General features: G+C 35.0%; 1 protein-coding gene across 1 annotated transcript in view; it reads left to right on the forward strand.

Annotated features, from left to right (window-relative positions):
* The window catches only part of LOC106751973, a gene marked incomplete at its 5' end in the record, with an annotated part of 51,352 nt that extends 33,883 nt beyond the window's left edge, over window positions 1-17,469 (forward strand). The window contains 2 exon segments of the mRNA XM_014633315.1: window positions 4,937-5,159; window positions 12,154-17,469. Of these exon segments, the coding sequence (XP_014488801.1) occupies window positions 4,937-5,159; window positions 12,154-12,251 (321 nt within the window).
* Window positions 17,470-18,715: the final 1,246 nt, after the last annotated feature.

An 18,715-nucleotide genomic window follows, 5' to 3' on the forward strand; every position in this document is an offset into this window, starting at 1 on the left:
CATGTAGGGAATGGTTCCGACGTTTCAAGAATGGTGATTTCAGCGTTGAAGACAAGCCTCGCTCTGGACAGCCAAAAAAATTCGAAGACAAAGAAGAATTGGAGGCATTACTCTGCTGCAACCTGGCGATTCCATTACGGGCTATCGGTATAGGCTACAATTGATTTGTTTGAGCCATGTATTACGAGAAAAACGGCCGGAATACGAACAAAGACATGACAAAGTTATTCTTCTGCATGATAACGCTCGACTTCATGTCGCAAAAGTCGTAAAAAATTATTTGGAAACGCTCAAATGAGATATTTTACCGCACCCGCCGTATTCTCCGGACATTGCGCCTTCTGATTACTGGTTGTTCCGACGGATGCAGCACGATATGGCAGATCACCGGTTCACTTCTTTCGCGGAAATCGAGAATTGGCTCCTAACTTGGATCGCCTCAAAAGACAAGATATTTTTTCGAGTTGGAATTCGAAAATTGCCTGAGAGATGGGAAAAAGTAGTAGCCAGCGATGGACAATACTGTGATTAATCTGTTCATTCATTTTGTTCTGAAATAAATGCATTTTTGACCACAAAAAACAAACCGAACTAATTTGTACTCCCATTAAAACTATATATCTTTTTTGAAAAGTTGTTTATTTAATCAAAATATGCTGCATTTGCTTGAATACACTTTTCCCGACGAGATTTTAATGCATAAATACCTGTCTTAAAGAAATTCTGATCTTTGGAATCAATTAACTCTGATATGAAATTTTTCAGACTGTCTTTATTTTCATAGTGTTTAGCCCGTAAAACAGTTTTAAATATTTAAAGAAATGAAAGTCGGTTGGCGAAAAATCTGGTGTATAAGCTGGGTGTTGCAAAATTTCATATTTTAAATCATTTAATTTTGCAATTGTTTTGTACGACGTATGCGGCCGAGCGTTGTCGTGGAGAAGTATTGGGCTATGCCGATTAATAAGTGATGGGCGTATAATTTTCATTTTTTTATGCATTTCATCAATGTACTGGCAGTACTTTTCGACTGTAATTGTTTCCCCAGTTTGAAGGAATGAGTAGTGTGAATTACTCTTGTCACATTCCACCAAACTGTTATTAAAATTTTCCGTGGATGAAGTGTTGGCTTTGGAGTATGAGCACAAGTCTCATCCCTATCAAGCCACCGAACACACCTTTTCCTATTGTCGTAAAGAACCCATTTTTCATCACAAGTAATAATTCGATCGAGAAACGGCTCTCGATGAAATCGAGTTAGTAATGATGAGCATATACGTTTAACCGATTCAGCTTATTTCGCTTGGTTAGTTCGTGCGGTACCCACTTATCCATTTTTTTCACCTTGCCAATTTCAGAAAGGTGTCGCAATATTCTTATATGGTCGACTTTCATTCTGATAGCAAGTTCCCTTGTACCGTTGGATTCGTTTCCACCAATGTTTTCAGAACATCATTATTCACAGACGTTTTGGGTCTTCCACGCGGTTCATTTTGTACGGAAAAATCACCAGAACACAATTTTTTGAACCAACGCTGCACTTTTCGTTCGTTAACAATATTCTCCCCAAACGCCTGGTTTATAATGTAAGATTAAGTAAAAAAGTAATCCGTGTAACTTAATATAATACAATCGAATTTAACATAACAAGAATGTTTAACGTATCAGTATGGCGAGAAAAACATCATTATATAACACAAGGGAGATAATAATTACGCAGTATATGTGTGTATTTTGAGGAGTGAAGTGGGATTGGAGATTGGATTGAAATGATTAAAAGTCATATTTAAATATGAAATAGAGACTTACGATTTAGGTGAATCAACTGTGGTGAATAGTACGTAGAACATGGGTTCGTTGATCGTGGTGTACCGGATTTATGGGATCCCGGAATATCGAGAGAAATAGTTCATTTAAGAGATCCCGACTTGCACAGCGCGTTGTGCGTCAGTAGCAGAAGAAAAAGAAGAAGTTACTGACTGTTTTGTTTATCGAAGAAAAAAATATCTTTGAATTGTTAAAAAAATTTATTTTTGCAATAATCGAAGAAAGAGAATATTTTTCTGAATTTAACCATAAGCATGTTTTTTTATGATACGTTTTTTATGATACGTTGTTTCATAAAGCATTTCGGAAACGCTTTCATCTAATACGCACATTTGAGCGTTTAACATTTATATATTCTCACCTCATCTTTATATTGATACATAACGATATAGAATTAAATGAAATAATAATACAACGTTAATAATATAACAATAAAAATGGAAGTCAGATATATAATATCAAGGTAGTGTGCTGTTAGTTTATTATGAATGTATTTTTTGGACATATAAATATTGCAATCTCTCACCTATGCGACATTCAGCAACAGTTTATATATGTTAGCAAAGGCTCTGCAATGGTTTATGTCCAGTAACACCTCTATATAATTCTAATATGAATCTAGTCAATGAATAGGTTTTGCGGGGTTCTTCTCATCAGTTTATTAAAGAGTTTCGCAAGACTAATTTTTATGCTAAAATGTTATTGGAATGATTCAAGATTCATTTTTTGTATAAAATAGTTCTAACTTTAATTTCTTCCTTAACTGTTTAGGTCATGATGCAGTTTTTCGTTAGTAACATATCAAGGTGAATCAATAATTATACGTAATACTTTGGATTGAAATCGTTGTAAAATTTCAATGTTTGAGTTGGCGTTGCCCTATAATTGTATTTTGTAGGTCCATAGGTACACTTATAAAGAAGTAACTTGTTCTTCAGGAAGAGTTGGGATTTCCGGCACATTAACTAGTATATTTTCCTAAGCTGTTGACCTAGGACCTTCCGCTTAGTAAATATTCATTACTTCCATGCAAGATATCTGTCCAAATATAATCCCAGGTATCTTGCCTCACTAGCTTGAGATATTAAAGTTCCATTCAATTTTACTGGAAGAAATGTATCTTTTCTAGTGGTGCAAATTACGTGTACCGATATGACTTCATTTTTTTTTAAATGCACAAATCCTATAGCCACTTAGAGATATTAGAGATATTATCAAGATTTCTTTGCAGCATAGCCTGTGTGGGACTTTCATTCACGGCTATGACAGCAATATCATCCGTAAATGTATTTATAATTACAACTTCGGTTAAGAGAAAATTTGAGGTTGTCACCGCAACTAAAAGATGCATAATTAAAGGATTGTCCGCGGCGGTTGCGGGACTTCTTCACTCCCGCTTTCGCGGCAACGGACCCATCTCGGCTAGCTCAGTTCTTTATTTGGCACTAGCGAGTCGAATCCCTCGCCATTCCGCGTGGTAGAGCGTCGTGGTTCTTACACGTTCTTCCTCGATTTCGCGGACTCGTCGGAGAGAAGCTAGGAGGGATAATAAATTAGAGACCGGTTTAACATTTAATAACAATGCTTTACTTTTGATTACTTTCTTTATATGCTACTAAGATTCGATACTCCTGGGAGATCTCGTACGCAATTAAAAGAGAACGATCTCTTGCCTGCGATGTTCCGCGAGATATTTAAGCGGCGGATCTAAGCTGTTGGACGGTAGCTATAATAACGCACGTCATATTAACCGAAACGCTCTCTTAACAGACGAATCCTGCCGGGTTTTCCACTGGGCGCCAGCCGGGTCTTTCTCGACAGTAATTATTGCTTCTGGCCGATCATTAGATCATTAGATGTATTATTTCCGACTTAGCTCGCTCACCAGAAGCAGTTTTCTAAAAACAACTTTGCTATTCAATAATGCGGCTCGTAATAGCGCGTCAATTAGCGCGTCTCGATCTTCAGGACTCGACGGACCTTAATCCACCTTCGTAGTCACTCATTTTTTTCCTACCCATGATTAGTGATGTTTTATCTCTACGATCGAACAGAAACTTTTGATATTAATGTGTCCTAGTGATATTTTGGAGGATTGTGCTTATAATTATTCTTATATCCTTCCTGATTATTTTTATATTATTCAAAAAACATTAATTGCATAATATTGATAAATTTTGAAATAATGCAAGAACAATCATATGGAAAGGAAATGTATTGACAATAATTAATATATTGACAATTTAAAAAGACGTCATCACCGATAATCTATACTGAGACACTTACTTATCTTACTTATATTCTTATACTTACTGTTACAGTCAATTAGAATTTTTCTCAGTTTCCTTGCGACTTAAAAATTTATACAAGTTTTTTTACTTGTTCATTAGTTGATATAAAATGTTTGTTATAAGGTCGAAAATGACAAAATGTCGACTAATATTCGACATCAACATTCATCAACGTATCGACATTGAATCGATGTTGATTCAACTTTTTACTTCTGACTGGGATATATTCATTAATAATAATTTAATCCTTAATAATATATTCAAGGTAAATATGTTATTATAAATATATGTATGTTATTGTTACTGTGTACACATGTTACACAGTAAATATATAAGCTATCCAGGTAACACAATTAGTATCACGTAACACATGTTAGTTTCATATACATTCCTTAAACATATGTAATATGATTATAAAACGTACGTTTAAAACACGTATATGAAACTAACCTGTGTTAACAGGGTAAATATTGAAACATTGAAATAGATACAAATTATGCAATTTTATGATAAATTAATCGATCCCTATTGATCGATTAAGAAGAAGAACGACTTAAAAACGATTAAGATTGTAAAAACATATCCAGTCTCTGCGAGAGTGTAGTTTCAAATTCTATCATTGTCCTTTTTTTACATCATTATATCAGACTATTTCACACGCGCATGTGCGCGCGCGCGCCTACACACACACACACATACTCCTTTCAGTAAATATTTTTGTAGTATAATAGAGTAACGAGTGATAATGCAAAAAAGTATAAATGCTGTATAATAAAATGAATGACACACAACTGATGAAAGTTATTTCTGAAATTTAGGTCGTGGAGGGTCGTGCTTTCCCGGTTTCAAGATTTGCGCTAAGACCGATTGAGTCTCTGGAGATACCAATAGAAGCACGTGCTGAAGTGACTAACGATCAGTCCACGGAACAACAACCCGAACAACGACAACAAGTCGACCAGCACCAAGCAACGCATATGTTACTTCAGCAACAGCAACAGCAGCAACAGCAACAATCTATGCAGGAGACTCGCCCACACTGTAAATAACACGCGAATTATTCGCTTCATTTTCTTCAAAATTTTGCTTCACATTGGATAACTAATAAGAATACGTACGTTCTCCACAGTGAAATCGACAAACTTCATCAACATGTTTGGCAAGTTATTTTAAGCAAAAAGTATTAAGCAATAAATTATGGGTTGATTTAGCTCCATTATTAAGATATAGGAAGTCCATTGATATACATCACATATATAAATCACAAATACACAGGCACATAATCAAGCTACTTGTTTTAATATTTGTTTAAATGTCAATTTTAAATTACATTGACATTACTTTCGCATGTACTGTTTGAAATGGCCATTTTGTATATTTATACAAGTGATTAAGCGTATTTCCATTAATTGCAACTACTAAACATTGGTAGATTTCTGACACTAGTATTGCTGTGCTGAGACTTTCAATTTTACTTTACATTAACAATGACGTGTCTGATTTTTGATTCAAGATTTTATTTTATTCTGGATTTTATGTAATCTTAGTCTTTATGTAATCAGGAAGAAGTCTAAAAAGAATGAAACAAATGACCGAGAGGGTCATGTCATAGGTTTACCTCTTTCTATCGATTGGAAAAAGCTCTCATCTAGTAATGCCTCTCTGGTAGTACATGAAAATCCTTTTTTATTTTACGTGGGGAAAATCAATCATGAATACCCGCAGAGCTCGGAGGACTTTGTTTTGTCCCCCCAGTTCTTTTCTTTGTGGAGGGGAGCGGCCAATGACACCCCGTCACAACCCCCTCCTCGTGGGGGGCGGGATCGGGGTCGGAAACCCCCACCCAGACCTCAACCACCCTGTCTAGAAGCCCGGCGATCAGGAGCTCGCTCGGCAGGCTTCAACAGACCTTACCTTCTAGGGAAAACTAAGATCGAACCCACCTCTACAATCCACCCCAAGGGAAATTCCGTTTAAAATTGTCCAAAATGGTGAGGAGGGGAGGGGGGGGGGNTGCGTCTCTCGTGCTCACCTTGAACCGGGAACTTTTTTCATCCGAGTATATGAAAACCATATGAAATTTCACCGAGGTGAAAATTTTTTCTAAAAAATTCTGATATTCTCAAAATATTTATCTTTTCAAAGAATATAGATTTTTTTAATATTTTTCAGAAAAATCCAGAAACTTTCTCTGCATTAATGAAATTTTCTCTTTGGCCTGTACTGTAAATAACGAAAATTTCCTACAAACTTTGAAATTTTCTTTATATATAACAGAATTTGCCAAACTACTTCATATTCATTTAAAAAATCAGAGATTATTAAAATAATTTTGTTTTTCAGAAAAAGTGTGAAATAAAATATTTTATAGGAGAATATTATATTTTTTATTTTCATCTTCTCTGGTCTCATATTTTCCAAACAAAAATAAACCTTTTATGTTAATTTTATAATACCCATATTTTTTTTTTAAATTGCAATCTTCCTAAAAATATTGAATAATTCATACTTTTTTTGGAATTGTAATTTTTCTTACAAAATAATGTAAAACATTTAGTAGGAAAAATTTAAATTACATGAAATAACGTATACAACTCCAACTTTTAAGAAAAATTAAGAAAATGTAATTTTAAAATAAAAGTATCAAATCAAAATATCATTTTTTTATTAGAGAAATATAAGACAAGAGAAGATTAAGGGATGAAATTCAAAGTTTTTTTAAAAAGTACTAAATTTTCTTTTTCTTCTTTTGAAAAACCAAATAATCCTAAAAATACCTTTTTTTTCTTTTAACGGATATGAGGTCGTTTGTTAAATTCTGTTATATAAGAAGAGAATTTCAGAACTTGTTAGGTATTTCCATTATTTCTCACGCAACCCACAATCTGATGTTTTTATCTTTTCTTATAATAGGTACCCTATGCATTGGCGGAAAGGTAAAAATTTACCATTAATACAAGAGTAATTTTATATGTATTGGATGTTATATTTCATAGTGTTACGTCCCAGAAGAGGATGTACGCATCAGATATCGCATACTCGCACACTCACGAGGCCTAAACGTACTAGCAGGTCTGCAGATCAGGTCAAGGTCCGGAAAGGCCCATTTATCTCCGATCGCCGAATATAAGAATATACGTTAGGTGGTCCTTTATTTAGATCAAAGAACTTAATCTCTTTACCTGGGATAGGATCGTATGAGATTGTTGAAAGGGAAATTTTGATTGAAGTAATTGAAAAGAAATGAATGAATAAATGTAACAAACTCAGTTTAATCTATGGAATTTTGAATAAAAGTATTTATTAATTATACTCATAAAATAATTTGCTTCTCACATGGATTAACAATAGTGATAAATTGATGAGGAAAATCTTTGTTAAAAATAAAATATTTAAAAGATGAAACGATTAGCTAAAGTTAAACAATGAGAAATATGGCTTAACATTAAACAAACTTTTATAAATCAGCATTATTGGAATAATGCAAATAAAAGATGAAGATTAAAGTAAGATTAAGTAAAAAGTAATCCGTATAACTTAATGTAATATAATCGGATTTAACGATTATCGGTATGATGAGAATAACAAAATTACATAATAAAAGGAAGATAATAATTACGCTGTGTATGTGTGTGTTGGAGTGAAGTGGAATTGGAGATTGGAATGAAATTATTACAAATCATGTATAGATATGAAATAGAAACTTACAATTTACGTGGATCGACTGTGGTGAATAGTACGCGGAACGTGGCTCTGATCGTTGGACAATTAATACAAAACATTAACGCACATATATACATGAGAACTAACATAATGAATGTGACGGTCACAAATGAAAACTATAACGAAAAAGAACTTTGAGACTGGGTATCTAATCCGAGAATGAGAATCTGAGAATGTTAAGAACTGCTGAGAACTATCAAGATTTGTCAAAACTGCTAAAAGAACTGCGGGATACTGTTAAATACTGATACTGTCGGATACTGCTGAAGAACTGCGGGGTACTGGGCGAGGCGGTAAAAGCGTAGGGTTTTTATAGGGAGGATTTTGGGAGTGGCAGATGACGATTGTCAATGAGAACAATTTTCGTGGAAGAGAGATGTGGGGGATTGGGAGGTCTTCCAATAGGTTTTTGCGAAGAAGGTGATGAAACCCTGCAGACGTAGGAGACAGAAATTGACCACTTCTACGATTGGGGAGAGGGACATACGCAAGACGTGGGAGTGAGGAGATCGCTGCTTTTTCGCGCTTTTTTTGGATAATAGAAGAGAAAAATGTGGCGTGATTCAGATATAGGGGTGAGGATGAGTTGTGTCAGTTTATAACGGGAAGTTAGGGCGTTGGATGGTTTGTTTTTCTAGGATCGTATATTTCCGACTCTATGGCGCAATGATAGCTAGTTGTGGCATTTTCCTTTATACTATTCGCAGACGGACGTTTTAGGAAACAACAGATGTATCTGGTAGTGCATTATCGAGATCCTATGAGCAAGTTTTGGGTCTATATTTTATGATGAGCCAACGTTTTTCCACATCCAGTTGTACTCTTAGGTTATGTTCTTAGTAATAGCACAGTTTTTATTACAGGATATCGCTTGGCCAAATACATCTGTTTCCCAATGCAAGAGAACAAAGGTTTGTAAGAAAGTAGCAGAGAAAAAAAAATTCATTATCTGTGAAGTACGCAGGACGCAACAATCGATATTAGGTGCTCAAATTAATACTCGCTGTTGACTAACAGAAATCAGTAGTAGTGACATTTCAACATGGCCGAAAATGCCTGTTGATGTATATGAAAGTAGTGTCAGTAGGCTTTAATAATCAGTGTGCGACATTAAATAATAGTGCAAAGAACACAATTTTTTTATTGCATTGAAGGTGTCGTGTTTCGTGTCAAAAAAGAGCAATTACGGGAAGCATTACTTTTCTACTTTCATCTCAAGAAATATGCTGTTGAAAATCAAGGTTTGCTAGTAGAGGCTTATGGGGAGAACGCTCTATCCGAAACAACTTGCAGAAACTTGTTTAGACGATTCAAAGACAATGATTTTGACATGAATGACAAAGAGCGCCCTGGCCAGATGAAAAAGTTTGAAGATGGTGTGACGTGGCGGCTCGGAGCCCCGCCCCCCGTCCCAAGGGTGAAGGCCCTATCGTAGGGTGAGTGGCGTGCTCATAGGAGCGCGCCGAATTAATGTTATTAGTTTTTTTTGTAGTTTGTATTTTTTTGAGTTAGCGAAGACCGCGCGCCGAGGGCCGCCGACCCCCCCGGCCTCCGACTTAAATCACCCCGGAGCTGCCGGTCTCGATCGGGACGAACTCAGGTCGAGTGGCCGACGCGCGGACGGCGACGCCGACCGCGGGGCCCGTAGTTAGTGGGTGCGATTCGCGAACCTGGCGCCCACACGGACTCGTGGAGGTCCGGATTTAGTTAGCGGCCCGAGGTTCACCCGTCGGCGTTGCACCGGTGACTCGAAGAGGCCGAGTCGCGAATAACGGTCGCAATGAAGAATTGGAGATATTACTGGAACAAAATTCAGATGAGACACTCAAAGAGTTATCGGAAACGCTAATTGTCGATCAGTCAATTATTGGCAAACGTTGAAAAGCAATGGGAATGATCCAGAAGCTAGGAAACTGGATCCCACATGTATTGAGAGAAAGAGCCATTGCGAAACGTTTAAGAATTTGTGAATTGCTGCTTCAAAGACAAAAACGGAAGTCGTTTTTACATCAAATTGTGACTGGCGATGAAAAATAGATTCGTTACGAAAATCCTAAGCGCAAGAAATCATTGGTAGGTCTCGGCGAACCATCAACATCAACGCCATATTCATGGAAAGCAAGTCATGCTGTGCATTTGGTGGGATCAAGTCGATGTAGTGAATCCATATGAGCTGCTGCAACCGAGTCAAACCATGAATGCTGAACCCTACCAACGACAATTAATCAATTTGAATCGAACACTCAAAGAAAAACGTCCGCAATACGCCAAAAGACATGACAAAATTATTTTTCTTCATAAGAATGCTAGATCACATGTTGCATCACCAGTGAAGGAAATCTTGAAGGCACTTGAATGGGATGTTTTACTCCAGCCGCCCTATTCACCAGACGTTGTATCTACAAATTACCATTTGTTTCGGTCGATACTGCATGACCTTTTTGAGCAGCATTTCATTTTTTCAATGATATCAAAAAATGGCTCGACAACTGGATCGCTTCGAAGGAAACTGAATTTGTTTGCCGCGGAATCCATATGTTACCCGAAAAGTGGGAGAAAGTTGTACTTTCCGATGAGCAAATCTTTAAATAAGATATAATATATCGTTCTTTTGAAATAAACATTGGTTTTTATAGCAAGAAACAGCGAAAATTAATTCAAGCACCTAATATTTCAAAAAGTATTGCAATAGTTGTAGATTGTAACGGATGCAATGGACAAACACCGGCTGCGTTGCAATATTCACTGCCAGTATTGAAACTCTATAGTATTTATGTTATGTAAACTATAGATTTATTATATTGGCAGTAAATTTTGTAATATGGCGTATTTGTTTCTGCATGTTTCTAATAAATCTAATTTCTGCTCATGTTTTTGAGATGCCATGTTACACTATATTGTTTTACCTTGAAAGCTACAATAGTCACAGTGGTAATATGACTACCATTTATGACGTTATTGATGAAATTCTGATAGATGCTGTCGCAGCATACTGCGCACTATAACAAAATAATTTTTCAATGTTGTTATTACAGTGCTTTTCAGAACACACCTATAGAGACAGATAACCTTCTTTATTCGTTTTTTAATAATCTTTTCCAAATACAAACACGCCTTCAGTTTCACCGGATGCATTTTTGTAGTAATTCCTTTCAGCCGATTTTATGTGACCGTTTGGCCGTTATTATCAATAATCTTTCGTCATCTTTCCGGTATTATTTTAATCTTATGCGAATAAAATGATTTATCTTTTGAGGTAAACTATTCATCGACTTATTTACACATTTTGTCAGCATTTCGGAACTGTGTATTAAATAGACTGTGCGGCATTGATTTGAATAGATGAAAATCAGATAAAACGAAAACTGAAAAGTATGCTGGATGGAACAGAACTTCCAAATCAAATGACGTCATTTATTAAGTCATTGCTACAATCATTTATTTATGACTTTACGAACTTTTGCAAGCACTTAATAGCTAAGCAGTAATTTGGCTTTTTTAATTAGCTGTAGCAGTGACTGTACAGCTATTAACCCTTTCGGTACATTTGACGAGTGAGACTCGTCATCTGCTTATTTGGGCATAAAATGTATTACTTTTACATATTAATCCATATAGCGACAAATTAAATCCGTCCCATGGGCATAAAAATCTTAAAATAATTCAGTACTCAAACGGTTAATAAAATAAACACTAAAATAACTATGGCTGCGTTTTGATTTTATTTATTATTTGTCATAATGCTTTTGCAGTTAAAAGTTTGGCGAAACATTTGTTGCAAATAATTGTTATTAAGATTGGCAGGATGTTATACTAGCTACATTTTTGTTGTTGTAGCGAATATGGTCAGATTGTGTTACTTGGGTAATCTGTAATCATTGATGATCTGTAATTGATGTAATCATTGACATTGAGTCGAAATTCATCATTGATGTAATCATTGACATTGAGTCGAAATTGAATCTTTTAAGCATCGAAAATTATTCAAATGTGTCAGAAATAAATTGAAATCGATGAAATCGATGAAATTTCAATCGATTTTCGATATATGTTTTTGATGTCGAATCGATATCAATTCGATAAGTTATTTCTCGTTGAAAATTTTCTTTGCCTAAACTAACTTCCCATACACATTGGCAAAGTTTATCGGTTTCATTGTGAAATATCTTATATACTATATAGTTATTATGTTGTGAGATAATTTTTAAATAGATATATAGATAAATAGAGACTGACAGATAATTCTATATCTGAATAGATAATAATTTGATATATAAAACTGAATAAATCAAATATTTGATTTTTTTTACAGTTGTACAACCACGTTCTGTGCGCTCCGCGCCGGATGAAGTCTTCCTTCATCGTCGTGAGAAACGTGTGCGTCGTTGCGCTTGCGATTGTGCATGTTAAATGATGCTGCCAACAGCCGCATCTGTTAGACGGATCGAGTCATCGAGTCCATGCAAGGCCTTAAAATGAAGAAAAATGGCCTTTAAAAGCACGTCACTAACATTATGATCAGAACTTGAATTCGCCGCGGTCTTAGCGAAAGAAATACTTGCGCATATTTTTGTCGACGTTGCAACCGCTGTGAGCGGCGATCGCACCGAATCCCCATAAACTAAAATAGATTATTATAGCAGGCTACAACGTTCGTGTAATTTCCCTTCAGGTTTCCCTAGATTCCAAAACTTTTAATGAAAACATGAAAATTCTCAGTTTCTCGTTAAAATAAGTTCGTTGCGAAAAAAAATTTAAAAAATAATGAAACATTGCACAAAGTCGATAATATTTTTATGTTTTACGCAGCAAAAAACAACTTAAAGGAAAACATTTATTAAGTCATTGCTACAATCATTTATTTATGATCTTACGAACTTTTGCAACAGGTAAGTACGCCCGCTAATTAGAGCGTACAGTTGACGATTACAATTGTATTGGCTCATTGAAAAATAACGTTTGGTTTTGCCAATAACACTGATCGACATTCTATAAGTTTCCTAAAAAAAGGAGAATGGTTTCCCGTAAATTTTTGGTCGCTGAAAACGATGCTGCTCTCAGAATTTGCCTTTCACGTTGTCGAGAAATATGGGATTGAAAACCTTAAAAAAACATGTTTTTGGCAATATTTGAAAATAAAACTATTTCGTAGCGGACAAACCTGAAATGTTAGAAACTTGTACGAGGTCTTAAATGAAAGTTAAAACATTATATTAGAGCCCAAATATATCCAATATTAAGAAACTATTTAGATGTGCCGCGCAGAAACGTGTGTTTTTAGTAGCATGCATGCGTAGGCCCACTCGTCACTGCATGCTAGGATGGAAGTAGGGAAACTTAATAGCAGAAAAAATTGTATATTTAGGTTCTAGAATAATGTTTATACTTTCATTTAAGGAGTTACATCACCTTGATAGCCTGGAAAAGATAGGTAATTTTTGGAATTTTCTTAGCCAAACAATAAAGTAAATGAAAAATCTGTTATAAGGCTTTTATTAAGTGACATTTTAAGAATAAAATAATATTTTTTAACTTCTCTTTAAGAAAAAAATGGCGACTGTGGAGACGTTGTACGGAAGATTGTTTGACGACGTCAGTCCAATTGGCGTTGCAAAGTTCTAGTACCCAGTATGACCTAGATACTAAAAATATACACGATACTAAAAGTGTTTATTATCTTCATAATATCTAAAGAAATACATTGGGGTTTTTCGAAATATTGATTTTTGCGAAAATGGTAAGAATTTGAAAAAAAGGTTCGCTTTGCGGCTAAAAATTTTCTGTTAAAAATGTCGATAAAAAAAGTATTTAATATATCGCAAAATCCCTATATACTTTTTCAGATTGTATCAGTTAGAAGATTCTATCAAAATTTGAAGTAAATTGGATAAGTAGTTTATAAGATCTTCACAACAATAACTTTAGAAAAGTGATTTCGAGAAAAACGCGTAAAGATTTGCTTTACAATATTTCGTGTTTAAAATGCAAAATATCACTTTTACTCTGAAATTCTTGCACTATACAGCCGTCCAAAGTTAGTATTCGCCTCTTTTTCTTCCTTTCGGTTTATTTATTTTAAGACGATCTCCGTTCGTCTTTGGCGACATCAAACATCAAGTGCTCAGCAGTTTTCACGCGTAGAGCGTTCGCATTGGCGCAAAAATTGTAACAATTATGGCCAATAGTCAGGTTTAACTTGCATAATTTCCATTATGCTCGTTCATCCATCATTAAAATAGCAATATCTGTTGCTATATTTAGGAAAATTTTATCGTTCGAAGATGTTTTTGGTGTTATTGGCCATACAACAGCATAAAAATTTTCGTTATTGTTTTACGTAAAACCTCCTAAACAGCGTGTTAATAAATCGTTGTTGCTCAAATTCTCATAAATAGGTTTCAAAGTATTGAAAACTTCTATACGCAGAGATGGTTTATGCGTATACACATCTAGTGTTCCAGAAATTTGTGCTCTCTGCCATGAACACCACGAATCTTCGCCAATCAGGCAGTAGTCATGTTACGATTTTTCATCTGTAGAAGTTTTATGGTATAACGTCGCCCAAATTTCTTTCTTCATTTTCTCCACAGAAACGTAATTTCGGCGAAGTTCGTAATATATTGTTAATTCGTTTATTAACTTTGCTGTAAATTCGCCCTTTCCGAGGCCTTTCGTTTTTCTTACAGCACGAAGTCATGTGTCCGTATCCTTTTGTACGTGGTCGATACATTCTTTCTTGGATACAATGATATCTGCGTAAGGCTGAACATGTACAATACATTTAAATGTCTTGCTGTCTCCGTCGCCAATATAATTACAATATTTCAAATTATGTAAAGTTTTGGAACGGGAAAACATCTCGACAACGACGTCTACCTCCATCTTGCCAACTGATCACTCATGATTTATTTAACATTCTTCATTATGGGGGTCATCCCGTGTGACGACTGTTTTTTAAGGTTTTTTTTTGCATTTTTTTGTGGCGAAATGAAAACATACAGAGCTTCCAAATTTTTACTATATATTTATTACATCTTAAACTATATGTGTAAATTTTTTTATTTAAAAATATGGCGTCGATGGCGAGTTACATCACTGGAACGGCACCCATGTAAAAAAAGCAGACAAACGGTGCCCACGATTCCGGCACACTGGTTTATCGGAAATCAAAAAATCAAATTGCATTTTAATCCATAGGTGAATGGCTATCGTGGGAACTAGGATTTTTTGAAAATATTAAAAATTCAATTTTTTGCATGCATTTAAAAATTATAACTCAAAATAGCATGATTTTTTGCGACTATTTTTTTATGCGGACAAAAACGGTTTAATATTTTTTAAAAATTCTAGTTCCCACGATAGCCACACATGTGCTGAATCTACCAATAAAATTTTATTTAAATCCATTGAACCGTTTTCGAAAAATCCTGGGCACCAGTTAAAAAATCCTTTGCCAAAATTACTTTGTCAGTATATTCTATACATGCTCTAGATTAGATTTATGAAAAAAAAAATCGATTTTTTGAAGCCGTTACACGGGATGACCCCCTTATGAGAATCAAACCATATTGCATACTCTGCAGTGCCTTCCTTACCCTTTTAAAACTTACAGGGTTTACAATACTTTGATTTTATAAATATATCTAAGATTTTGCCTATGTACCATCCCTTTAATAAAACTATCCTATATAACGATGAAAAACTCCTCTTTCTCCACGTTCCATCGCCAAACACTGTTATATCGTTAGTTTCCCCTTTTTCTATAGACTCGTTCTTCTCCTCGACAGTTGCCTTTTTCATGCATCTCTCACGAACAGCTGCTGTGGCGACGGAAATGGCTCGAACGGCTATGTCATAAAATAATTGAAGAATTGGATGTGACAAATCCATAATAGCACACAATTTCGTAATGTCTTGTAAACCAATGCTCAATAACCGCATAGCAAATACAATACGACAATTAATATCGTTTGCATGATTGTCAGAAAGGGGGTTAGCATTCATAAAACTTAGTTCACATTTTGTACAAACAACAACGATTTTAAATTCTAAGTCACGATGACTTATTTCTTGAAACTATATATTTGAGCCACACTTCTTGAACACTATTAGTTCGGATATAGCTGAGAATCAAACCATATTGCATATTGCTGAGAATACATTTATAAAGTTTAAAAAACGATATCCGAATGATGCGTCGACGCAGATATCATAATCGTCTTTACACATTTTCAACTTTTTTGCAGACGTGCTCATATCCTTAGTGACTTCCTCCAGAGAATATCTATTTAACGGTCATCTATTAGAGATTCTGGACTTGCTGACTCGTATACTACTTTGCTTGGCACCTTTTTTGTATTATACACAGGTTTAATGTCTCTTATGACTATATAAATACTTTAAAATATGACAACTTTTTACAAAACACGAATATATAACTGTTCTATAACAAAGCGTCCAAAGGACGTCATATACACAGCTGTACTGATGCCAACTGCATCATATGTAGCGAAAAAGATTGCTGCCATTTATTATTGTCATTTATAACTATATATCGAAGTATATATCTGTCGATACTGTTTCTTTTGCCTTTTCAAAGTTTAGCCGCGTTGAGCCTTTCTGAGCCGTTCGACGGCGCTGCGGCGCGCTCCACTAAACGGGCTTAAAACTCGTAAAAAAGAAATTGAATTCCATATTTAAACTATTAGAATCTAATTTTTAAGACTATCTTTAAGTCAAAAAATCGATTTGCTGAAGCCTTCAAGGTGGTGTAATCCCTTAAGATTTTGTACAAATTTCTAGCACGTCAGGTTTGTCTGCTATGATTTTTTCAAAAACTGCCAAAAATGCGTTTTTTAAGATTTTCAGCCTTATTTTTCTCGAAAACGTTACGTGATAGGCAAATTCTGAGGACAACATCATATTCAGCGATTAAAAATCTATGGGAAACTCTCCTTTTTCAAAAAACTTTTAGGATATTGACCAGTGTAATTGATTTCAAAGTAATTTGTTTCAGAATACTGAATCTTAGTCATCGACGCGGATCAAGAAAACTATTTAATAAACAACGTAAAGTGTTATAAACATATTACTAACATAAGTCATAAATTTTCGAGGAGATTAAACACGAGTGATATTTTTCAAACCGATACGTCGATTAAACTATTTCGTAGATGGAAAGAGTGGCAAGTGTAGTTGAAATCTGTTATCCTCTTCTGTACCGGAAACGTATTTCAAGAATCAGCAAACGAATATGGCTTGATTTTAACAGGTTATTAATTATTGTGTATTATTATTAAGCGTTTCTGTACAATAATTGTCCGTTCATATTTCGTTAATAATTATACATTTTTCCTCTTTTGCTTCCTATCCTTTTCGTAATGATAGAGAGGATCACCCTACGTAAAAGTGGATCTAAGCTTATCGAAAATACAGTATGTTTTTATTTTAATTAATCCAATTGATTATTTACGGATATATTTCTGTGAACTGTGTTTGTGCTTCTTCGGGGAAATTAATTTAAGCTTCGATTATTTTATTGATTTACGTTCTCTATGTATTCTACGTGTTTCCTTTTTCCTTTTTATCATGACAAATAATAAAGTGATACGATATTCGTTAGATTCAATTCTGCTACACCTGCTAATAAATTTGAACATGCGATCCATCGCTCCGTTCTATGTTAATAAACCTGAAGATATAAAACATGAAGAATTACAAAAAATAAATTTGTCGCACTAAAATAAGATAGGAAAAGTTGATTCTTTTTTATATATGTTCTTTTCTGTTTGTCAGAGTCAATTTAGATCATTATAGCTCATTGACTTTATTGTTATCTTTCGATTTTTTACAGACTCTGAATTTAATGAATTTAATGCAACACGCAAATTAACTAACTACAAAAAACTGAGGACTTTCGACATTTGGGAATATGGAAGAATATTAAGAGTCAAGTAGACAAATAGAATAACAAACAAAAAGTATTTTTGGACGAATGAATAAGGAACTAGAGATGTTGGAGAACATCAAAATTTATGAACTTGCTTGAGTTTTATGAGAAACTTCATGTATCAGCTACTTCATTTGATAATACAAAGTAAAATAAATGGATAAAAAAAAATCAAGAAGAAAAATATTATGGTTGAAGAATCTGAGACAATGGTCTCCGACTTGTCTGATTTCAGATATCACTAGGTTAAATATTCACCAGGTATAGATATTTTATCCTTATGTTACTAGATGTAAGTAGGTGCGCATATGTATATTCGCGCACGTTAAATATTATAATTAAAATTATAACGCCAAAGAAGCGACGTGTCGTTAGAGAGTCTTAAAATCGATGGATCAACTATAGACAAGAGAAACCGTAATCTCAATGCGATAAGGCACCCCGCTGCTAACATAAATAGGAACATGAAACCTAAACCCAAATACCACTCAGGACCGACGCGGCGATATCGACGCGGTGACATCATACCGATGGAATGAATTTCTTCCATCTCCACAACTCCATCAGCCAACCAGAAAACGACTCTCAGCGACAAAGCAACGTATAAAAACGCGCGCATTCGTTGAGAAGGCGATTCTTTTCTCGTAAATAGCTTTTGGTACTTGTGTACTTATATACTTTGGAATATATTAGTCATAAAATTCGACTGTGTAGCAATTATTTTTGTCTACCCCTCATTTCTCGAATGTTGCTAAATCGAAATTGGAATCGCGGACCGCATCATCCCGCGTAGCGCCGGAACATCCGAGACCGAGCCAGGAGAACGAGCGGCTCTGATTTCTTACCAGATTCATCGATCGTTTCGCCAGACTCCGGAGACCCAAGGTAAACTCGGTGAAAAGCAGAGTGACCTAAAAGCGGAGTC

This window comes from Dinoponera quadriceps, unplaced genomic scaffold (assembly GCF_001313825.1).
Source record: "Dinoponera quadriceps isolate SergipeBrazil2010 unplaced genomic scaffold, ASM131382v1 scaffold136, whole genome shotgun sequence".
Classification (NCBI taxonomy): Eukaryota; Metazoa; Arthropoda; class Insecta; order Hymenoptera; family Formicidae; genus Dinoponera; species Dinoponera quadriceps.